This window comes from Artibeus jamaicensis, unplaced genomic scaffold, assembly GCF_021234435.1.
Source record: "Artibeus jamaicensis isolate MK-2021 breed Jamaican fruit bat unplaced genomic scaffold, CSHL_Jam_final contig_388, whole genome shotgun sequence".
NCBI lineage: Eukaryota > Metazoa > Chordata > Mammalia > Chiroptera > Phyllostomidae > Artibeus > Artibeus jamaicensis.
Window position 1 is genome coordinate 8,911,394 of NW_026521813.1, and position 22,582 is coordinate 8,933,975.

General features: G+C 40.0%; 1 protein-coding gene across 20 annotated transcripts in view; it reads left to right on the forward strand.

Annotated features, from left to right (window-relative positions):
- DST (dystonin) overlaps nt 1–22,582 on the forward strand; it is a 453,023-nt gene that overhangs the window by 352,780 nt on the left and 77,661 nt on the right. For all 20 annotated transcript variants that reach the window (XM_053664966.1, XM_053664967.1, XM_053664968.1 and 17 more), the window contains 4 exons: nt 909–1,108; nt 2,485–2,980; nt 4,352–5,823; nt 22,072–22,233. In XM_053664966.1, the coding sequence (XP_053520941.1) occupies nt 909–1,108; nt 2,485–2,980; nt 4,352–5,823; nt 22,072–22,233 (2,330 nt within the window). The remainder of the gene's footprint in view (nt 1–908; nt 1,109–2,484; nt 2,981–4,351; nt 5,824–22,071; nt 22,234–22,582) is intronic.

Consider the following 22,582-nt stretch of genomic DNA (forward strand, 5'->3'; position numbering starts at 1 on the left):
AGGTCGCTTGCTGTGTCTCTCACTAGGTCCAACCTTGCGCCTGGATTCTGCGCACCTGAGTCCGTCTGACCAAGTTTTCCTGTGCAACCCCACTCCACCAGCTGCTGACCTCTTACCGGTCAGGCTAAAGAATTTGTTGTTATCAGACTTCGGAAAAGTTCAATTTTCTGTGTTCTGGCTGTGTTTTCTGTTGCTAATATTTAGTTGCCTCTAAACTTGGTTGTGTGAGAAAGCACAGCGTCTCCACCTATGCCTCCATCTTGGCAGAAGTCTGGGGTGACATTTCAAACACACAGTTCTATGATACATCCTGTGTATATTGTATGCCCAGCACCCAAAGTCAAGTGACGAATTTTGTTTTTTTTAATGTTGAGTTTTAAAGGTTAGTGAGATGACCTACTATAATTTTCAAACAGCTGGTAACTAATGTGCAGTTTGAATAGAAGAGAATGATTGGGTAAACGTATAAAAATTTGGGAGTCACTTGCCTAAAATTAACTGATTGGTGGAGATTTAATATTAAAGAAAAGGATTACTATTTATTGTTCTAGCAGATTAGTTATAGCTGGATGAACAGACTGTGGAGGACTTCTAGAAGGAATTAGGGAGCTCAGGGTCCTGCTTGCTTTAAGGAATATTCCATACTCTGCATTATCCTCTAAGATCAGATTCAAATTTAGTTTTATTTTATTTTAGGTGATACACAACCATCAGGAACATAAAATCTCTATCAATAAATGCAATCAATTAGATTAGACTTTAATCAGCTCTGTAGGAAGAGTTTTAAATATGGAATGATAGCTACTATATATCATTTTGAGTCACATCCTACAGTCTTCCTAGATATAGTCACGTTAAATGTATGAAAACCAAATACCAGTTTTATCCTTTATTTTTTTTTCCTTTAGAATCTAAGTGGCAAGAACTCAATCAATTAACAGTTGATAGACAACAAAAACTGGAAGAGTCCTCCAACAATCTAACTCAATTCCAGACTGTAGAGGCTCAGTTAAAACAGTGGCTTGTGGAAAAAGAACTGATGGTCAGTGTTCTTGGGCCCCTGTCAATTGACCCAAACATGCTGAACACACAAAGGCAGCAGGTGCAGGTGAGTGTCACTTGACTTAACAAGACAAATGTTTTCATTTTAAATATGCCAGCTTTGGACAGTATGTGCTTTAATTGACTTGGAGTGTGTTTGTAATGTTTCAGACGTCCGTAAGCTACTATCCTGAAGTTCATGAGATGCCCCAGAGACCCAGGGCTGTGAGGCAGCCCAGAGTGGTCTGCTGAGCCCATAGGGGGTCAAGTCCATTGACCATTTCAGTCAGACTGTGGTTTGTGCAGACCCTGTTACTGAGGGCCTTCTTTGAAGTATTAATGTGATTGAGTAATAACATTTTTATGAGAATCTAGTATATGCTTTTTATTATTTAGAAATTACTGCTTTGAGGTTTTGTTTATTTTGGGTATGGTAGTAGATAATGAAACTTGAAAAACTCATGCAGTACAGCCTTGATATGGGGGTGGGGTGGGGAGAAACAATAAGAAGAGGAGAAAGAATAAGAAAAGCAGAGAGGGAACCTTGAAACCCAGATTAATTAGATAGTCAAATTATAAGCACATAAATCCATAAAGGGAAAAATCCACAGAATTTAAGTAGACTGTACTAGCAGAAGCCCCTTTGTAGCTGCAGTGAGATTTCTTTATGTCTGAGTGGTATTGGGGCAGTAAGGCTGCTCCTGAGCCCTGAAGATACTCTGAAGAGAAGGAAAACATCAGAAGCTGTCAATAAACATCTCAGAAGAAATAATTGCCCCCACTTTTGGTAGTCTGTCAGAGGTATATAAAATATTGTACTAAAAAAAGGAGGAAATTTTTGGATTATTCATTTTATAATGAGAGCCAACATTGAGCTTGCACATTCTTAGCAACATGATTTATTGGCTAAAACCATTCTTATAATGGCTATCAATAAATCTTACGTTAAAAGAAACCTTCGTAAATCAATGTACCATGAGGTAACATATTCTAGCACTATTATCACTATGCACTTGCTTTGATATAAAATGCTGTAATTTAAAAAATCCTACAAAGAGAAAAGTACAGGTAGGAAAAAACCAATTTGTGTGAGTATGATTGTGACCTTGTCCAGTAGCAGTATTTTCCTTTGTATATGAAAATTCACACATGAATTTTTGTTCATTTTGCCCAGACTGCTGAAAATTCCCTGTTTTCCCCTTTGGGGGATACTGTTGTGGGCAAAATGCTATCTTTGTGAAGCTCCGTAGCTTTTTGGATTACTTTCAGATGATCTCACTGTCCTCAAACTGAAAACTGGGAAAGCAGTAACTCAAAATCAAAAATAAAAACTAGATACATAAGTAGCATTTCCATCTCTTTAGAAACTTAAAGCTGTGTTTTCTGCAATTAGTTATTCAATAATTTGTCTGTTTATTTGCCCTCATTACCTCTTTACCTTAGATTCTGCTGCAAGAATTTGATACTCGGAAACCTCAATATGAGCAGCTCACAGCAGCTGGCCAGGGCATTCTGAGCCGGCCTGGCGAACACCCTTCCTTCCATGGAATTGTGAAAGAGCAGCTAGCAGCTGTGACCCAGAAATGGGACAGCCTAACAGGACAATTGAGTGACAGATGTGACTGGATTGATCAAGCCATTGTTAAAAGCACACAGTATCAAAGCCTGCTGAGAAGCCTTTCTGATAAACTGAGTGATCTGGATAATAAACTCAGCAGCAGCACGCCTGTGAGCACACACCCCGACGCTGTGAAGCAGCAGTTGGAAGCAGCCCAAAAAATGCAGCAGGAACTAGAGCAGAAAAGGAAGCAGATAAAAGTGGCCCAGGCCCTCTGTGAGGACTTGTCAGCCCTGGTTAAAGAAGAGTACTTGAAAGCAGAACTCAGTAGGCAACTGGAAGGCATCTTAAAATCATTTAAGGATATTGAACAAAAAGCAGGTTTGTCTTTCTTCTTTGAACACATATATTTCCTAGAACTAGAGGTCACATAGATAGCCTGTGTGCAAGCTGTTCCCAGAAATCTGGGCCCTAACAAGAATCTGTTCGCATTGGAAGCACAAGCGAAGAGGCAGCTGCTCACACGAGTGCAGAGAGCGGTTGTGTTCATGGGCCCACACAGAGGTAGGGTCGTCCCACACAGATAGCGGAGGGACAGTGTTGGCAGAGGCCACTTAATGAAGGCCTGTTAAAATTTCAGGTATTCCGAATTGACTTTTAAAAGATGTACACGTTTTGGCTGTGTGACAGTCTTATTTCACTAGAAAGACAGATGAAGACCATTATTAAAAAGGTTTTGGGTCGTTTTCTCATCTGCCATGATTTTGTTTGACTCCATCGCAGAAATTCGCATTTCTAGAGAAATATATGGAAGAGGAGCATTTGGGGCTGTTTCCCTCTCCTCTGCTGTGGCCACGGTTCTGTGGCCCACGTGTCAGTGTTTGTCAGAGGCGGCAGCAGGGAGTACGTCACCAGGGCCTGTCAGAGAGGAGCGCATTTCACCACCAAGTTTGTTCTGTTTGAAAAGTAACACGGGGTGTCTTTTGCCTAGTAAATTCTCAGTCTATGTTTGTAATTGATTGGATTTGCTTTCTGATGAAGGCCACCATTTAGGCTGACTCCTCTTTTTTTGACGTGATATTGGTAATATTAGCTGTTAAGGTTATGATTATTACTGTTATGAACTCTTATGTGATGAGCATTAAGCTAAGAACTTTACAGGTACTATCCCTCAGTTGCCACAACAGCTTTTATTTATATTGCCAGTTTACACTTGGGGAAATGGGGCTTGGAGATTTGATCATTTGCCCTGGGTTGAGTTTTCTAGATCCTCACAGGTTGAGGTGAGACCCAAACCCATGCCATTCCTATGAGCTTCACTGTATTGCCTCCCTGGTGATGTAAAAAATCATAGGAGTGAAACCATCATGTTTGATAAGAGATGCATTATTTATCAGCATAGAACTGTGGACGGTTGCCACTTTCACTCACTGGAGCAGAGATGACTCTGCACAGCAGGTCGTGTGTGTGACTGTCCTTCACCGCCCCGTACCTCTATGCAGTTTTGCTGATTCCCGATATCTGTTTTGGGCCTCTCATCCCACCTTGATTGTCTCTCTGCTTTGCCCACCCCTCGCTCCCTTTCCCCCCTTTGTCAATGACTTAAGCTCACTTGTGGTTCTGATAGTCAGTGCTCACAACCCTTGCTGTTAGGCAGTCCTGCACATTTATTTGGTGACTTCCCTTTTGGCTTTTCATAGATTAAAGCAGCATTTTGATGTAAAGTAAACATGCCTGTAATTTAATTTTTAGAGAATCATGTCCAGCACCTTCAGTCAGCCTGTGCCAGCTCTCATCAATTTCAGCAAATGTCTAGAGATTTTCAGGCGTGGCTGGACACAAAGAAAGAAGAGCTAAGCACATCTCAACCGATATCAGCCAAACTCCATGTCTTGGAGTCATTAATTAAAGATCAGAAAGACTTCCGTAAAACTTTGACTGCTAAGTCCAGTATTTATGAAAAAACCATTGCAGAAGGTGAAAACCTGTTATTAAAAACACAAGGGTCTGAGAAGGCAGCCTTACAGTTACAACTTAACACAATTAAAGCCAGTTGGGATGGATTTAATAAGCAGGTGAAAGAAAGAGAAGACAAAGTGAAAGATTCATTGGAAAAAGCCCTCAAGTATAAAGAGCATGTGGAAACTCTTCGGCCATGGATAGATAAGTGTCAGAATAACCTGAAGGAGCTAAAATTTTGCCTGGATCCTGCTGAAACAGAGAAGTCGATTGCCAAGTTAAAGTCTCTGCAGAAGGAAATGGACCAGCGCTTTGGAATGATAGAATTGCTGAACAACGCAGCCAATAGCTTGCTCAGTGTTTGTGAGACAGATAAAGAGGTTGTTACAGATGAGAATAAGTCACTGAACCAGAAGGTAGATGTGGTCACTGAACAACTTCACAGTAAGAAATTCTTTCTGGAGAACATGGCCCAGAAGTTTAAAGAATTTCAAGAAGTGTCCAAAGAAGCTAAACGGCAGCTCCAGTGTGCAAAGGAACAGCTAGATGTCCATGATTCTCTGGGTCCCCAGGCTTACAGTAACAAGTACCTGACCATGTTGCAGACTCAGCAGAAATCACTGCAGATCTTGAAGCATCAGGTAGATTTGGCCAAAGGGCTTGCACAGGACCTTGTGGCGGAAGCCTCAGACTCAAAGGGAGCCTCTGATGTTTTATTACAAGCAGAAACCTTAGCTCAAGAGCATAGTGCCCTAAGCCAGCAGGTTGATGAGAAGTGTTCATTCTTAGAAACCAAGCTTCAGGGCATTGGGCATTTCCAGAATACCATCCGAGAAATGTTTTCTCAGTTTGCAGAATTTGATGATGAACTGGATAGCATGGCCCCAGTGGGGAGAGATGTAGAAACATTGCAAAAGCAAAAGGAGACTATTACAGCCTTCCTGAAGAAACTAGGAGCCCTCATAGCTAACAATGACAATGCCAATAAAACCTGCAGGATGATGCTGGCCACGGAAGAACCGTCTCCTGATCTTGTTGGAATCAAAAGGGACTTGGAGACTTTAAGCAAACAGTGCAACAAGTTGCAGGATCGAGCACAAGCCAGAGAAAAGCAGGTTGAAGGGACAGTTGAGCGTCTTGGTGAATTTTACAGCAAACTGAAGGAATTTTTTACTCTGCTTCAGAAAGCCGAAGAACATGAAGAGTCTCAAGGCCCTGTTGCTATGGAAACAGAGACAATCAACCAACAGCTTAACGTGTTCAAGGTAGGGAATTCTTCATTTTTACTGAGCACTTTTATTATTAAAGGAAATTTTTCATTGGTGTAGAAAGGAGATGGTCTGTTTTGTGGAAGCCTCTCCTATGACTGTTAAATGGTGTTGGAGCTTGAATGGGAATGTATGGGGGTGAGATGCAGATACAGGGGCAGTTCCAAGCTTCCTGGGGATTTGGGCCCCCATTGAGTAAGGACTGAGATGCTATAAAGAGATCAAAAGGGTGCTTGAGGAGTTGCAGTGCTTTTCCATGAAGCCTGAAACTGACTTGGTGGAGTCCGTTTATGATGTCATTCACGACTGACATCTGGAGGGGCCAGCCAGAGCCATGTTTTGAACTCTGCAGCAGAGGCCATTCTGTCACATAAAAAGCTCGTTCTCCTCTTGCTTGTCTCTCAGCATTTTCTTTAATGGTGAGTTAGAGTCTTTTCCTGCCCTTTCCTCTTTTATGGTCTTATCCTTCTTAATTGAATTTCTTCTTTGTAAAATCTTTTCCTCCAAAAATTCATATTTTTAAAGAGGGGCATTTTTTTACATATGGAAACTTTATTAGTATTTTTGATGCATTTCCTTATAGTGTGCTCCTGCACATGTGTTTATGTAAGTGTGTATGTACTTTTTAATAGCTTTATTGAGATATAATTTGTCTACCATAAAATTCACCCATTTAAAATGTACAATTTGCATTTTCTAGTACATTCACAGGGTAGTACGACCATCACCACAACCTAATTTTAGAACATTTTATTCACCCCAAAAGAAACAAACCCCTTAACATTTAGTTAGCAACCGCTCCTGATTCCCACCTGTGGCCAGCTCCCAGCTCTAGGCAACCACTAATCTACTTTCTCTCTCTATGGATTTGCCTGTTTTGGGCATTTCGTGTAAGTGGATTCATACATTCAGTCCTCCTCTATGACACATTCCTTGATGACTCCTCCCCTTCTTTCCCCCAATATTTCCCTCCTCCATCCTCTCTGGTCACTATCAGTTTATTCTTTATTTCCATGTCTCTGGTTCTATTTTGCTTGCTTGTGTGTTTTGTCGTTTAGGTTCCACTTATAGGTGGGATCATATGGTGTTTGTCTTTCACTGCCTGGCTTATTTCACTTAGCATAACGCTCTATAGTTCCATCCATGTTGTCATGAAGGGTAGGAATTTCTTTCTTCTTTCTGCTGCGTGGAATTCCATAGTGTAAATGTGCCACCATTTTTGAGCCACTCATTTACTGAAGGGCACGTGGAGGTGGGTAGAGTGGAGGAAAGTAATGAGGGGTAAGTGGGGATAACTGTAATTGAACAATAATAAAAAATAAAAATAAATTAAAATTAAAAATGGATTCATATGATATGTAATATTGTAATCTGCTTCTCACTTGATACAGTGTTTTCAAAGTTTACCATGTAGCATATGTCAGTGCTTCATTCCTTTTTACAGTTGAAGAATATTCCATTGTATGGATGTGCGATATCGTGTATTGTATTTATCCATTCATCCATTGGTGGACATTTGGACTCTTTCCACTTTTTGACTGTTAGGAATAATGCTTTTAAGAGCATTCACATACAAGTTTTATGTGGGTGTATGTTTCCATTTCTCTTTGGTACATACACACCTGGCCCTTGAACAATGTGGGGGCTAGGGGCACCAACCCCCTACATACACAGTCAAAGGTCCACGTTAACTGACACCCACCAAATTTAGTTTTCCTTCCATGGGGGATTGGTTCCAGGACCACCACGATACCAAAATCTGCCAGTATGAGATAGCATACATCAGTGCAGGCAGTCGGCTCTCTGCACCCGTGGACTATGGACCATAAATCAAAAACAGTGCAGGTATTTACTGAAAAAATTCCCATGTAAGTGGACCTACGCAGTTCAAATCTGTGTTGTTCAGGGGTCAACAGTGTACGGAGGAGTAGGATTGCTGGGTTACACAGTAATTCTATGTTTAACAGTTTGACCAACGGTTAATTAAACTCCTTGCAAAGTGGCTATACTATTTTATATTATAATCCTCATTTTACAAAACAAAGATCTTGAGTTCCTGCCCGAGAGGGTTAAGAATAAATTATGTTTGATAGGAGGATAAGTTCCTCAGTGCCAAGGAATGTCTGTCACCACTCGACAGCACACAGTGATGCTTCTCCATGAATGGGACATAAGGAGAAATGCTGGGCCCGGTTCAGTGTCACTAGGATTGGCCTCATTTATGATAATAAGAACAGAAGCTGCATCTCAATGATAAGAACAGTAGTGGATGGTCATCCCTGCACTGAGAAGGTTCTAAATAGCAAGCATTTGCTGCCTGGGAGTCTTAGGAACCTGCGAGGTTGGCGTGTCTCCTGTTCTATTTATGAGGTGTGTGGGTGTGGTTTACTTTCCAGTAGAGACCAGTGAAATGGTAAGTCCCACCACTAGCACCTAAACGATAAAATAAGACCAAATGAAAACAGAATTTGCAAAACCACACATTGCTTCCCATAAGAAATGAATTGTAACTGAAGTGGACTTCCAAATTCTGTGCTGTTATATTTGATACAGTGTTTCCCTTGCTCATCCTTAATGACAGTGTTTAGGTGCCTGAATTCTGAAAACTTCAAAATAACTTTATTTTCTCCTTTTAAAAAAATTGTGGTTATTTGCTGTTTATAAAGTTCCTTAGAAACCCAGTTCCTTCAGGGCTGTGATTCTATCTTTAGATCTTCTTTCCTGAAAGTGAAGGAAACTACCTACTGTTGACTTCACTTCCTTCATTACTCTGCCAAACTTCCATATTTCTGATTTGCAAAATAAAGGTTCATCTGAGAGAAATTCTGTTTGAGAAAAGCAAAGTTCTGTGGCAGTTGCCGCTCCAGAGACTTGAGTAGGGAGTGTTCCTTAGACAGAGGATGTTGGAGTCCTCTGCAGACCACTGACAAAACTTGAAGGCTTAAATGACAGTAACCAAGTTGTCTTTTTACTCATGAACTTTAAGCATATTCAGTGCCTTTTTGAAACATTTTTATTTCTATAGATTTTTCCATGAATTTGTGTTGAGAAAAAGAGTTTGTTCATTTCTCTTTACCACTTCAATACCTCTAAAAAAAGGGGGGGGGCAAAAGTAGTGGTGCTGCTGCATGAGGCCAGTGAGAATGTGTCTCCCCAGGTGGAGAATTCTTTTTTTTTTTTTAAGATTTTATTTATTTATATTTAGAGGGGAAGGGAAGGAGAGAGGGAGAGAAATATCAGTGTATGGTTGCCTCTTGTGTGTCCCCTGCTGGGAACCAGCCTGCAACCCAGGCATGTGCCCCGACTGGGAATCAAACTGTGGTTGCTTGGTTCCCAGGCCTGCGCTCAACCCACTGAGCTACACCATCCAGGGCTCGAGAATTCTTTTGAAAGTAAGAAAAAGCGAAAGGAGGAGGAACAGTGTTTTCCTCCCAGTGTTTTCGATGCCATTGCATCAAAAGTGTTTTTCAGATTGAAAAGTGCTAAATTGAGCATCTTTGCCATCAGTGGTTAGAGAGATTGTTTTATTCCATTGTGAAGAAAACTAAACCATTTAGCACACTGTGCTGGTCTGTTTTGTGATTTCTTTGGAGGGAGTTGATTGATTTTAATGCCATTCATACCAAAGACTATCATGACACACCATCAGTGTCGTGTGACCCAGTGACTAAAATAAAAGTTTCCAAGTGGAAAAACCACCTGCATTTAATATATTCCAGTGCCATAGGTAAAAAAGGGCAAGAATATTATTATGGTAAATAACATAACTTATACAGTTACTGATTCTATTTATTTATTTGTGCTTTAAAAAGTAGTCATGACAACAGTTAACACCTAACTGTGCATCAAGCGTTTTTCTAAACTCTCAGTCTTTAATCTTGTTAACAGTCAGGAGAGGTGGGTGCCCCATTTCACTGGAAGGCAGCCGAGACCCAGGGAGGTTAAGTGACTTGCCCAAGGTCAAGCAAGTAGTAAGTGTGAGAGCCTGCATGGTTTCGATAGAGCTAATGCAGCGTGTGGTGTCAGCTGTATTTATCACGTTGCCCATCTGATAATTTCTCTGGGAAAATTTCAAATCGTTTTCGCTGTAACCTACTTTGGGGGCCTGAGTAACCAGCCATTGTTCACTGTAATCTGAAACGCCAGGAACACCCCCCTGAGGAACGTGTTCCAGTAGACAAGCTGCTACGAGAAATAAGAGATAAGCGTGAATGGAACGGACTTAGAAACTGGTGTGTGGACGCTGTGATGACACCAGTGATGATTGCCAGCACTGCCAGAAAGAGTCACACATTTCGTTGTCTTAGTGATTATATCTTAAGTGATGAATTAGTTTGTGATTCACAACTTAATTTAGTTTGTGTTGGGCACTAGGCTTTAGTTGAATATTAGTTTTAATGTAATATTTTAGAAATATGTTTTAAAAAATAAGAGGAATAATTTAGGTAGAGGGGAAAACTAATAGTTTGCTAAAAATAGCAAACTACTAGTTATTCTAATTTCTAAAAACAGAGAAGCACTGAAGGTACTGGGTTTCAAGAGTCTATCTTTATTATGGACTTCAAAATATAATCCTGTTTGACATTACTCTTTCTGGTAGATTTAGTTGAACTTAATGTCATTGATGAAATCTTATAACAGTTTTTCATAACATAAAATAAACTGCCTTTAGAACTAAACTTTAATAATAGCTATTACCTGTTTACTTAGTAACAGTTGCCTTATTTTCACTAGGAACTTCATGAGTTATTTAAAGTTGGTAGGACAGACTTTCTCAGCTTCCATTTCCGCCCCCTCTAAAATTTAACGTAAGAAATACCAGTTAAGGCCCTGGCCAGGTAGCTCAGTTGGTTAGAGCCGCATGTGGATACGCCAGAGTCATGGGTTCCATCCCCAGTCAGGGCACAGACAGGGATCCACCGATGGAGCATAAATAAGTGGAACAACAAATTGATGTTTCTCTCTCTCCCTTCTCTCTCTTTCTAAAATCAATTTTTTAAAAAAGAAGTAACAGTTAATATCCTTAAAGGACAAAATTCATGTCTAAGATACCAACCCAAACATGATTGAAAACAAATGCTGTTCTGAACCACATTTCCTAATTCACTGTCAGTGAAAGCTATTCCAAGTTTTGAAAATTGATTGGTATTACCTTTTGTATTAGCTTAAACTTTTAAACCTTTTTGAAATGAAAGTTCTGTTTACCATGCTTTTTCTACTTCTGAATAGTAGTCATTGGACTAAAATGTCTGAAGAGCAAGGTGTTTTTCATTACTGTTGATAATTCAAAGTACCATTTTTCTGCTTACACGTTGCTATGGTTACATCAGATTATATGCACACTGCCATACATTCTGAGGAAGAAAGTAAAAACGTTGGGTGTTCCCCTAGCCCTGCCTTCTGTTGAAGACTCTAGGTCAAATTTAGCTTCTAGTCTAAATTACATTAAGTAATATTAATGTTTCCACACTTTTATTTATCAAAGACATATGTAATCAACTATATAGAAATGTGTCCTGGCAAGTCCTATGACGTCATCAACAGCCGATTAGATTTTTCTAATTATCCCGAAGTAATTATTATCACCATATTGATCTGATTTAGTTTCAGTGAAGATCAAAGAAACTTGATGTTTTAATGAGTATATCCAGTCACATTTTAGCTAAATGGACACTTCTCTCCACCTCTATCTAGGCCATGGTAAAAGGTCCTAAAAGGTCCTAAGCAGGACCTGCTTACTGTTTACTTCTGCCCCGATTGCAATTCATTTTGTTCCCACAAAAATAAACGTCACTGGTAGAAATCTCCCTGAGCCGAAGATTTGTTTTTTTTTTTAATTTCCAAAATGAGAATAGTGTTATACAGAGCAGAGAATTTTTCAGCCAAGTGGAAACCACAGAGACCAGAACACATGCCTAATTATACTGTAATAAATTCTCTCTGGTCCAGGTGAAGACATTGTGTAACCTCACTTGCCACCATCATTTGAATGTTGAGTAAACTAAACGCCAGGTGTCCTGAGGCTAGAGAAGCCAGGCAGTTTCAGCACTCTTTGTAAATAGTATTGCTGAAATAAATTACTTGCAAGTATCTTACTAAGATATTTATTAAATCATCTTAAAGCAACCTCTGCAATATCACCATATTTTTAAAGATAAACTGCCCAACAAATGCTTTAATCGTGGTTAAGTGTGACCACGTTGTTATTTAGAGGTCAGTGATGAACTGCTCACTGTTCTGTTGAGAACAGGGGAGGATTAGAAAAGCTGATGCAGAAGAGGTTTTTTTTTTAGGGAAAAAAATTCTTCCTTGATTTTTGTCAATGAGAGTACATTAATTAGCAAGGAGGTTGTATGATACCTTCTTCTAGCATTTTTAAAGGTGAAAATATTTTTACTACAGAAACTGTAACTTGATGCACGGGCTTTACAGGAAGGTCACATTGTTCAATCAGCTTTGTCCAAGTGGCATTGATGATTTGGGGAAGAAAGACTATCGTGTGAGATGGATAAGAGAGAAGCCCCGCCGAAGCAGAGACCATTTCAAACTACTAAGGGGTGGAGCCAATCTGCTGTGTAGTAATAATACGTACGTCATATTGTCACTTGCCCAGGGCAGGCATCAGATGGGTGCCTTCCTTCTCCCATCACACACTCTGCTCCAAAAGGGCTGTCAAAAGTGAACTTGGCAATGTGGGTTCCACTGTTGCTACTAACCAGTGTTGTGACTCTTTATGGTATATTGCCTCTCTTAACTTCTTTTACTTTGTTTAAGATGGAGAGATGAAAAATAGGTTGTTCTGAGGGCAGTTCTAGCCAGAGATTTTACAACAGATCTTTTAAATGGTTTTGTGGTGGTTGTTAACAGGATGATCCTATGTTACTATTTTAAAGTGATCCCCACCAAAGCATCTACTGTCATCATAGGCATCTCTTAGATAAAAGAATACTTACATAATATATTTAACTAACGTGGAAAGTTACTTAAGTTGTATATATATCCGTGTGTGTGTGTATGTGTGTGTGTGTGTGAGAGAGAGAGAGAGAGAGAGAGAGAGAAGAATTTGCTCTGTTGTTAGTTTGACCGTGAAGTAATAGCTGAGGACAGGTCAATGCTATGATTGTAAATTAAGTGAAAAGCATTTAGAGATGTTAAAGAACCATGACTCCCTGAGAAGATGTCTGTGTGCTCACTTTCCTGTTCCTTACATATCTGTGTCTTAATTTCAAGATTGCTTTTTTATGGTCCGGGTTTGAATATGAGAAGTGTTTTTAGTTTTTGTTTGGCTTGGGTTTTGTTTCTCTGAAGGAAATTAAATGAGGTCATTAATCTGTGTATTGGTTTTGCTTCATGGATGACTTTTTTGTTTAATCAACTTTTAGAAGTTATATGTACATATATGCATATATTTTCATTAATAATGTTTACACATAGAATCATTCCATGTTATATAGAGTATTTTCTTTCTGAACAACATTTTGAAGATGGGGGGAAACATAGTCTTTGTTGTATCATAGTAACTTACAGGAAGAATAGCAGGTGCTTGTTAAAGATATTTCCATCACAAGCACACAATAAATCTATGAAGAGTTTCTGAACTTGTTTGCTTTTGTGGTGGGGTCTGAATAGTCTACTTCTGTTAAATATAAACTATTTTCCACTAAAATAAGTAGCTGTTGTATAGTTATCTGATGAATGTCTTTGTAAACTCTTTTAGCCATTTGTGAAGAACTTTGTTAGTCTGAACACTGAAAATATAGGATGCTTTCAGTTTTCATTAGCTAATGGCCTGTTTTAGAAAGAATAGGAGAAATTGTTGTTCTTAAGGCCTATTTTTTTACTCCCAGGGGAAAAAAATCTCTAGTTTCTAACCCAGATTTCAGGAGCATTTGGCCAGGAGGATACTTTTGTCAGTTTTTATGAATAATGCTGCATTTATTCATGCAGACATTTTTCCACTTATTACACATTGATTTTCTTAATATCTCCAATCTGTCAGTTCTAAAACCTAGATATTGCAGTCGATGAAATTAGTCTTTTAACATTTGTATGAAGGGGACTGTTGTACTAAGTGGGAAGATTCTTCAGAAACTTTGCTTTTAAACATTTAACTGAATTTAGAAATATAAAATGAGAAAGTGGTGCTATTTTGCTTATATTTCATTTCGTATTTGTGTACTTTCCCCAAATCATTTGTCTGCCTTTAGAAGATCCTTTACCTAGATCACATGTGGTAGACTCTGCCAAAGTAATGTTTTGAGAACATTTAACATTTTATAAAATAATACTGTTGATGGTTTTTCAAAAAAAACTGCTCATTTTATTCTGTATTTCTCCTGTGAAAATGTGAGAAATCTAGATATAATGATTACTGTTGGACATAGTTTAATAAATCTTGATTTTATTAATGTCAGAGACATTAATAGTTAAAGTAGCTATATAAACCAAACTTGGGAGGAAAAGATAAGCCAGTTCAGTTATGTTCTAAATATGAGCTCTTTCATAGTCTCTAGTCTTCAGAATGTGGTTTCAGGTAACAAGATATATCTATGTATATCTACATATAATTGTCATCAGTACTCATGTAATAGTGCAAATTTTAACTTGAATCAGAATGTATTAGGATCATGATTAATAAAATTAGCCAAAATCATTTGAATAAAATAGGAATTCTGTTTTTTTTTAATGGCGCATACTTCAGCATAATCAGCCAGAGGACATTTTTTTATAGTATGTCCTCCTTCTAAACAGTGTCACACCCACTTCCCCACTTACATTTTCCGTGGCACTGTAAATTGTGGAAGGACAGTGGCACTTCGTCTCTGTATGTGTTTTGCTAGTGCTTACCATGGTATTCGGCAGACAGAGAGCACTCTGATGATAGGCTGAATTTATGAGTGAGTTAGCATTGTAGTTTTGAAAATGTACTATCCACCTCAAATGTGAGGTTACATGTTGCTCTTAGTTTTACGTAAGATTAGAATAATATTGCATGAATGATTCAGAGTTAGAGTGTAAGGTGGACTGAATTAGGGACATTCTTTCATATGAAAAGCTCTGTGATTGTCTCAGAATGTTTAGAGAAAGGCCCTCATCCACATTTCATGGAAATGTAATTATTAATATTGCCATGAATAAGTAGCTTCCCAGGGTTATGTGTCAAGATAGTGGCAGTTGGGAGTAAAACCCTTATTCTCTACTAATTCCTGGCCTGGCGGCCAATGCCACTGTTCAAACATGGCAACTTGTGTGCGTGTTTTTCTGTCTCTTGCCATCAGCACCTCAGAACAACCTATGTGCTCAAATCAATCACAGGATCCAGTGCATGTTGAAATATTTCCTTCTTGTCTGTAAAAAAAGGGCATCGATATTGTGTTATTGTTGGGTATTTTTTTTTCCTTTACAGATGGCTCCGTATGTATTTTAACGACTTGATCAGCACACACTGAATTGTATCTAATAATTATTGAATGGGTATGTTACAGTACTTACAGAGTTTTGGTTATGGATAGACTTTTTAAATTTACTTTTTATTGTATTTCTTTTTGTTTCCATTTGTCCTCCTTATTACCTACTCTGCCCCCCACCCACCCAGCCTCACCATCACCCCATTGTCAATGTCCATGAATTCTTTCTCCTTTTTGCCTGGTCCCTCCATCCCCTAACTCCCCACCCCTAGGTGTTTTCTTTTTAAGATTCAGTTTTTAGGTTTATAAAAATAGTTTTGGAATAATGTTTTCTCATTATTCAAAACTCACATATTTTTCTGTAAAAGTATCAGAGAAAGTATAAGGTTGTTTTGGCTAGAACTGCCTTCTTCACTTGGGGTCAGTGTCGTTTTATTTATGTTCAAATTATTACTTTGTGAGATGGAGAAAAGACAATCTGCTCTCACTTATAACTCTATCTGCTACTCTGGCAACGTTGCTTATTTAAGTAAAATAAAGAATGGGTAAATTTTATTTAAATAAAAGTATTAAATTCCCCCCAAAGGCTAAAGGCTTGGCTTGATTTTGTTTCCAAATAGTATTTTAAAAGACTGTTTGTTCAATAGATAAAAATCTGTGCATGTGATTTTGTTTATGAAATATCTGGAGTCACTTACTACTGATCTCTTAACCTCAAGAGGACTGCGTGGTTATTAGTAACTACTAATACTCATGTCAGCGGTGCTCTGGGCACCCTGCCATAGAAATCATCTACTCTGGACAACAGTTAGATTTGAACTTGGGCTTTAAAAAGAATGACACAACAGGACTTCAAAGTGATCTGCACTTCGCGTGGCAGATCCTATGTACACAGAGTCTGCAACCATATGAGAGTGTGGTTTCAACAGAAGGACAGGGACCTGTTAGCTCTTTCTCTCCCTGTTTAATATTCAAATGAGCACGGTCACCGGATGTTCACAGAAATTATTTCTTCGCGGAGTTCCTGGTGTCAGGTTCTGCTTCTGCAAGCCCTTGGAATCCCTTCCTATTTTGAACTAGGTGGTGCGCTTGGGGCGATTCTGAACCCGTGCTGCCTCTCCCCCCCGTGGGTCTGATTTGCGCTGATGTCACCACCAAGCTGTTGCATTGCAGCCTCTCAGGCCTCTGGGAACCTCCCCCTGAAACCGCTCGCCACTTGGAAAGGAGGCAAGGAGTCAAAGGAAAGATGACTGCGAAGTTAAGTCACGGGAGGGCGTAGCAGTGAAGTGCCGGAGAGCTGCGCGTCCCCAGCGCTCCGAAGACGAAGGGACGGAGCAGATGTTGCCTAAAGAGAGAGAGCATTCCTGGAAGCGCCCTGGCTTGGGAGGATGCCTGCCCTGCCAGGCACCGGACTGCCTTGAGGAGCTGGGGACAGCGCAGGAGGTCCCTGCCGGAGTTCCTTTTCTGCCTCCTCCGTCGCCACCTCTGCCTCTCTCCAGCTGTAGCTAAAATGAAAGACAAACTGCGGCCACAGTTGGTCAGTTTCAAAGGACAGAGCAGTCTCGGTTTTCAGCTTGAATGTGAATGACGCTGCCTGTGCCTTAGAGGAAACCCGGAGCTCTTCTTTGCTGCAATTGCCTCAGGTGGAATAAGCCTTCTTAAGGAAGATCAGATAAGACCCTAGAAAATGGCTTTTTTTTTAAAAGGAGAGTTTATAGAACACCATGCTTTCTAAACTGTTTACTTTAAACAGTTGCTGGATTGTACTGGCCTGGCTGTCCCAAAGTTGGATTTTTTTTCCCCTTTGGATAGTTCTGACTAGCCTCAGAGAAGCTTAATATGGGAAGAAAAACTGCCGGTTGAATTCAGATTATTTATAGCTACTCCCCCAAAAAAGTAATAGAAAATTTTAACTTTCTTACAGCATTAGACTTATTTTTCTCAGACTATTGGTTCCGTGCCTTGATCTGAACAATACACAGTCCCTGTGTTTGTTTTTTAAGTTTCTAAAGGATGGTTTATTTATAAAGGAGATGAAGTTTTGCAAGCCACCTTTAAGTGGATTACAATTAACCAGAGCTCTGCCTCAGTTAACAGTCAGCCTGTTAAAATGCTTGCTCATTTGGGAATTTTAATATGGAAATCTCAGATGCAAAATTCGACTGAAAAGGGAAATGGATTGACAATGGAATGTTCTGACTCTTTGAGCCACTGTTAAGTGTATGTTTGTGGGTGTGTGTTTTCTGTGTTTTGGAGTATGTGAAAGGGAACTTTGGGGTGGGGAAGGGGGAGGAAGGAGATTTCTGCTCTGTGTTCTTGATGCACTTTATTTTTTTAGAATCACTCTGAAAGCTACCAGCTGAAAGGATAGTTGCATTTAGACTGTGGCACTGATGATGACCTTAAACACCTCATCTGTTACGATGTATGTTATTTGAGCATGTGTCTTTATGCTAAAGACACTTTATAGTTCTGTTCAGAAGTATACTTTTGTGAAAGATGCTTTGCCTTATTTCTTATTTTCTGTTTTAAGAGCTGCAATATTTGCTTTAACTGTCTACAAAATGGGGAAGCCACTTAGCAGACCAGACTGTTTACGTCAGAATCCCCCATGTGTAGGGAAAGGTGAAGAAGAGGAGGACCTAAATATCGAAGACTGTTATGTCCCACAGCGGTCGATCTATGATACTGTTAGACTAAATGAACAGATAGACTCTGGTTCAAAAGGTAGCCTGTCTTCCAGGCATTTTGCTGATCGGACCTTACCCTACAGTCACAGGACACTGGATGTTAGTTCTTTATGCTCCAACGGTGCCCTTGCTTCTTCCAGTGGGTTTGAGCTGAGAGGTCGTGAAGCTCACACACTAGATGAAAGGATGATCTTTGATGCCCTCAAACTAAATAGCGATATCATTCGAACCACAGGATTACCCAAGGCCAAATCTCATGCAGAAAAGAAAGAGCACAGACGGTCATGGCGAATGTTTGTCCCAGCCAATTTTATGGATTATGTAAACAAAAGTGAAAGCTCCTTCGTTGAACCTACTGATATGTCAGATGCTGTTACCAAGGCCAGCAAGTGCAGGTGGGGGACTAATTCTCTTACATCGGAGGAGGACGACTCTGGTTTATGTAGCCCTCCAGCAGAAAGGGAAGAAAAACCGGGCATTTTAACTGGAGACCAGTCGCGCATTACAAACTTGTCTTCTGCTGAAGATATTCATATAGCGGAACGACATACGCCATTTTTTCCTGTCAATTCCATTAGTGAACAGAAAGTCCCATTGCTTTCATGTAGAAGTGGCCACCCTGATGAAAACTTCAAAATGATTTTACAGGGTGTTTCTCCACTAGAGGAAATGAATGGTGTAAATGGGCAGAGGGAAAGCCCTGGTGAAAATTGCTGCCTGCAGAGTGATTGGAGAGAGAGCAGAGTTAAGTGTGACCCATTAATTATGCCAAGAGATGGAGAAAAGGTGTGTATTTCTAATACCGGAGAAGAAGGGAAAACATGTGGACTGGGAGAATTCCAAATCACAGCCCAAAGTAGGGAACTTTTGGAAGATTATCCCGAGGATTTAGGGCTTTCTCCTTTAGATCTGGGGGGAAATGACATAGATTGTGGTAGCAGAAGTTTAGAAGAAAATGTGATACTGTTAACACCATGCAATTCAGAAGAATCCAACAGAGCATCTGAAGAGGAAGTGGAGGCACCTCTTTCTGCCCAGGAGACGGAGGTGATCCATATGACGTGCTCCCCGAAATTTGTAGCAGTGAGAAAGAAAGCAGCTCCCAGAAAAACAAGGGCCCAGGCAGGAGTATTGGACCCAGTCTGTAATGGCTTTCAGTCAGTTCAGGTAACTAATGTAAACCTGAAACCCTGCAGTGCCAAAAGTTTGTGCTTCTGTTCTCAACGGGTCACTCGTGTTTCTAATAATGATCATATCCAGTCTTTTGTTGGGGGGTGGGGGGTTGACTGGTATCCTGTAAGATGCCAGATATTGATAAGTTGATCATTACAACAGACTAATTAGGGACCAGTTTTGAGAATGATTGTTCCCAGCTGTAGAGAGCCCTGCTATTGATTGTGCAGATGGAGGCTGTTTGCTGTCACTTAGAATGCCTCCACTGTGACTTTATGTTAACATTCGGCTTTTACACAAATTGTGGTTTAAGACACTGCCATTTAAGGGCAGCTACATTGGATTTATTAAGCTTGAACAGGCTTAGTCATAAAGGTACAAACACAATATTATATCGTTGTGGTCTGTAAAGTACTCTATTCAGATTAAGGACGTTTTAAAACGTGCTGAAAGTTTTCTCTCAGTAGCTCCGCGTGTGGAAACAGAGAAGTTACATTGTGCTGCATTTTTCAATCTTGATAGCTCCTATCCTAACTTCTCGTGAGTGGTGAGTGAGGTAAGAAAGTAAAGGGTGCAGCCTCGTAATAAGTAGAGGTTGTTTGTCAGGCCTGTAATTTTTTTCCTCCCACTTAGACTGAAGTTCAGCTATTTTGGTACTTTTACTAAGCTCTTCTGGTAAACTTTGCCTCAGAGGTCATTGTATTTTATTTTAAGCTTCTCTGTGTTTGTGTGCTTATGATTGGGGGAAAGGCTTTCTCGATAGGCATTTTGTTACCACTGAGAGATAAGGAATTTGGACAATATTAGAAAAGTTTCTCTTCTCAGCCCATGAAATGATTGCTCTGATTAGCGATGCCCTTTCCTTGAGCCTCCTTTAAATGGCACGCTAGTGTAAAAGCTTGGCAGAGTACTTCTTTATGTAAAGGATCTTGCAGTTTATTTGTAGAAAGCAATGAAGCTCTTGGGAGCATGTAGATTCTTTAGTAACCTTTTTAACCCTTAGTATATTTTTGTAGCACTTTAGAAAATCATGACAAACTTACCTAGATCTACTTGATATGTAATTCTAAAATTAATTTCTTTGAAACCAAGGTAAGAGGCTAAGGCAATTGACTACAACATTTTATAAGGTTTTTGGTTTTTGTCCTGAAAGTTCTCTAAGAGGGAGACTAGAACTTTTCCCTGAATCCTTATCCACCAGACAAGTTCTTGGGCTTAAGAATGTAGCAGTCCCTGCCCTCACCCCCTGACTTTTTTCTTTCTTTCTTTCTTTTTTGGAGAGTAGTGAAACAGATCCACAGCTCTTCATTCCTAGAAGTAGTAACTTAGTGGTATAAAAAAGAAATCATACATAGAATCATACATAATACAGCACCAAATTCTATTTTCACCACCTTGTCTCAACTTTCTATTGCCTTATGAAGTAAATTGATGCCTTTTAAAAAGGTGTGAAAACTTACTTTTCTTCTCAGTCATTTGGGGAATTCTTATAATTTCTTTGGTTATGAGTAGTTGAATTTTTATATATGGTTGTGCTCTATAGATATAAGTCTCCAGTGTGAAATCGTCTATATAAGAGGGGGCTTCAGGAGGAAAGGGTCATTTATTTGTTTGCTATTCCTAATGTACTCATTCATACAATAGCACGGGAGCATCCTGCTGTTTGGGGCTTTGTACCAGCAGAGGCTGGAGAGTTTGTCTCCCTCGGCCTCTGTATCTTTCAAACTTACCTTCCACACCATGCCTGAATTTTATCAAGTCCCGTCCTGATATTTGCCTTTGTTCTGTTTTCATATATTCTGTTTGATTGCTTACATACTTGGACTATGGACATACCTATGTAGTGCCCCAAACCTTGTCTTACTTTACCTGAAACTTTCCTTCCAGGCTAAATGAACTTATTTTCTTTATGGCATCCTCCAATCCCTGCATTAAAAACATTTGTATTATCTCTGAAAGTGTTGATCTACCCCAGGTATTATCTGTTAAGGGGTTGATGTCATTCCTTCCAAGACATAAATATTATTTTTCTGTACTGATGTTCATTTGGCAAATGATTACCAAGTACATATTGCATGCTAGGTAGTGTGGTGGGTCCAGGGCACGAAACTGTTTTAAGGACAAACTGTTTTAAGCAAGTTCCTGCTTTCACGGAACTTTGCTCTGACACATTAGATCTTTTGACAGTTACAGGCAACCGGGGACCATAAATTGGATGGGATGAGGAATCGGGGTTGGGAGGGTCTGGAAAGCTGCTGACGGTGAAGGCAGAGTCTCTGGCTGGCCCTGTGTGTGATCAGGTCCAAGGGGAGGTCTACATGCCTCTTGCAAGGCCATTGGCCTCCTGATAGACGTGGAGGGGGCTGGATGTATGGGCATCCATGCTACTGCAGGGCCAGCCCGTATCACTTTTTTATTTTCCTGTGCCTGTGTTTTGGCCCCTGTGGTCAGCCACAGGTTGGCATCGTGGCTCACACCATCATCTTGTGAGTGATTCTCACATCCAATTCGAGTCTCAAACTTCAGGCCAGCTAACAGCAGGCATTCTCAGAAGAGCCTATACGAGTCCTTGCCCAGGAACTGGGTTTAGCTTGGGCCCCATCTTATCATTTTGTTCCTTTGCATTTTTCATACATTTTTGCATTATAGTTATACTGTAATGATAGGCAATTTCTAGTGCTATGATAATAAATCTGTAAAGAAAGGACACATGTACTATTTTCTTGGTTTTATAGGTAATTTGGTTAAATGCACCTGAACTATTCTTTAATATTCCCAGGTAGCTTTGATAATAAGTATTATGAATTTGTATTTAGTTTGCTTTCTGGCTGTTATTAATAAGGTTGCTATGACATAAATAGGCAACCAAAATTATCTTTACCTCCAGTCATTGCTATCTGATCACTGAACAGGTGTTTATGTGTGGTGGTTATTAGGTACTATGAGTCATATGATGACTGCTCTTCCGACTGCAGGTATTCCAAAAGGAAGAGATCGAACCCTTGCTGGTTAAACAGCAAGAAGTAAACTGGTGGGGTCAGGGCCTCATTCAGAGCGCTGCTAACAGCACCAGCACCCAGGGTTTGGAGCGGGACCTGGATGATGTCAACACAAGGTGGAAGACGCTCAATAAAAAGGTAATTTCCTCCACCCTTCACTGTCTTTTCTGTTTGTTATCACTCACTGGCATTTGTCGTGAGTATGAATCACATTTATAGTACCTGAATGTCCCTAACATGACCACATTTTATATCGCTGTGAGCTGGGTGGCCCCAACTCAGGTGCCTCCAGAGCTCATTAGGGAACATAAATAAAGGGATCCAGCCGGATGAAACAGGGCCTCTCCCTGTCATTATCTTGACTGTGATAGACGCACACTAGCGCAGGTGTGGTGGCAGGTGGCCCATGACCTTGTCCTGTGTTGAGAGACCACACACCCCCCTGAAGGCACAGACGGTACTCAGCTCCAGCGGGTCTCTGCCGTGG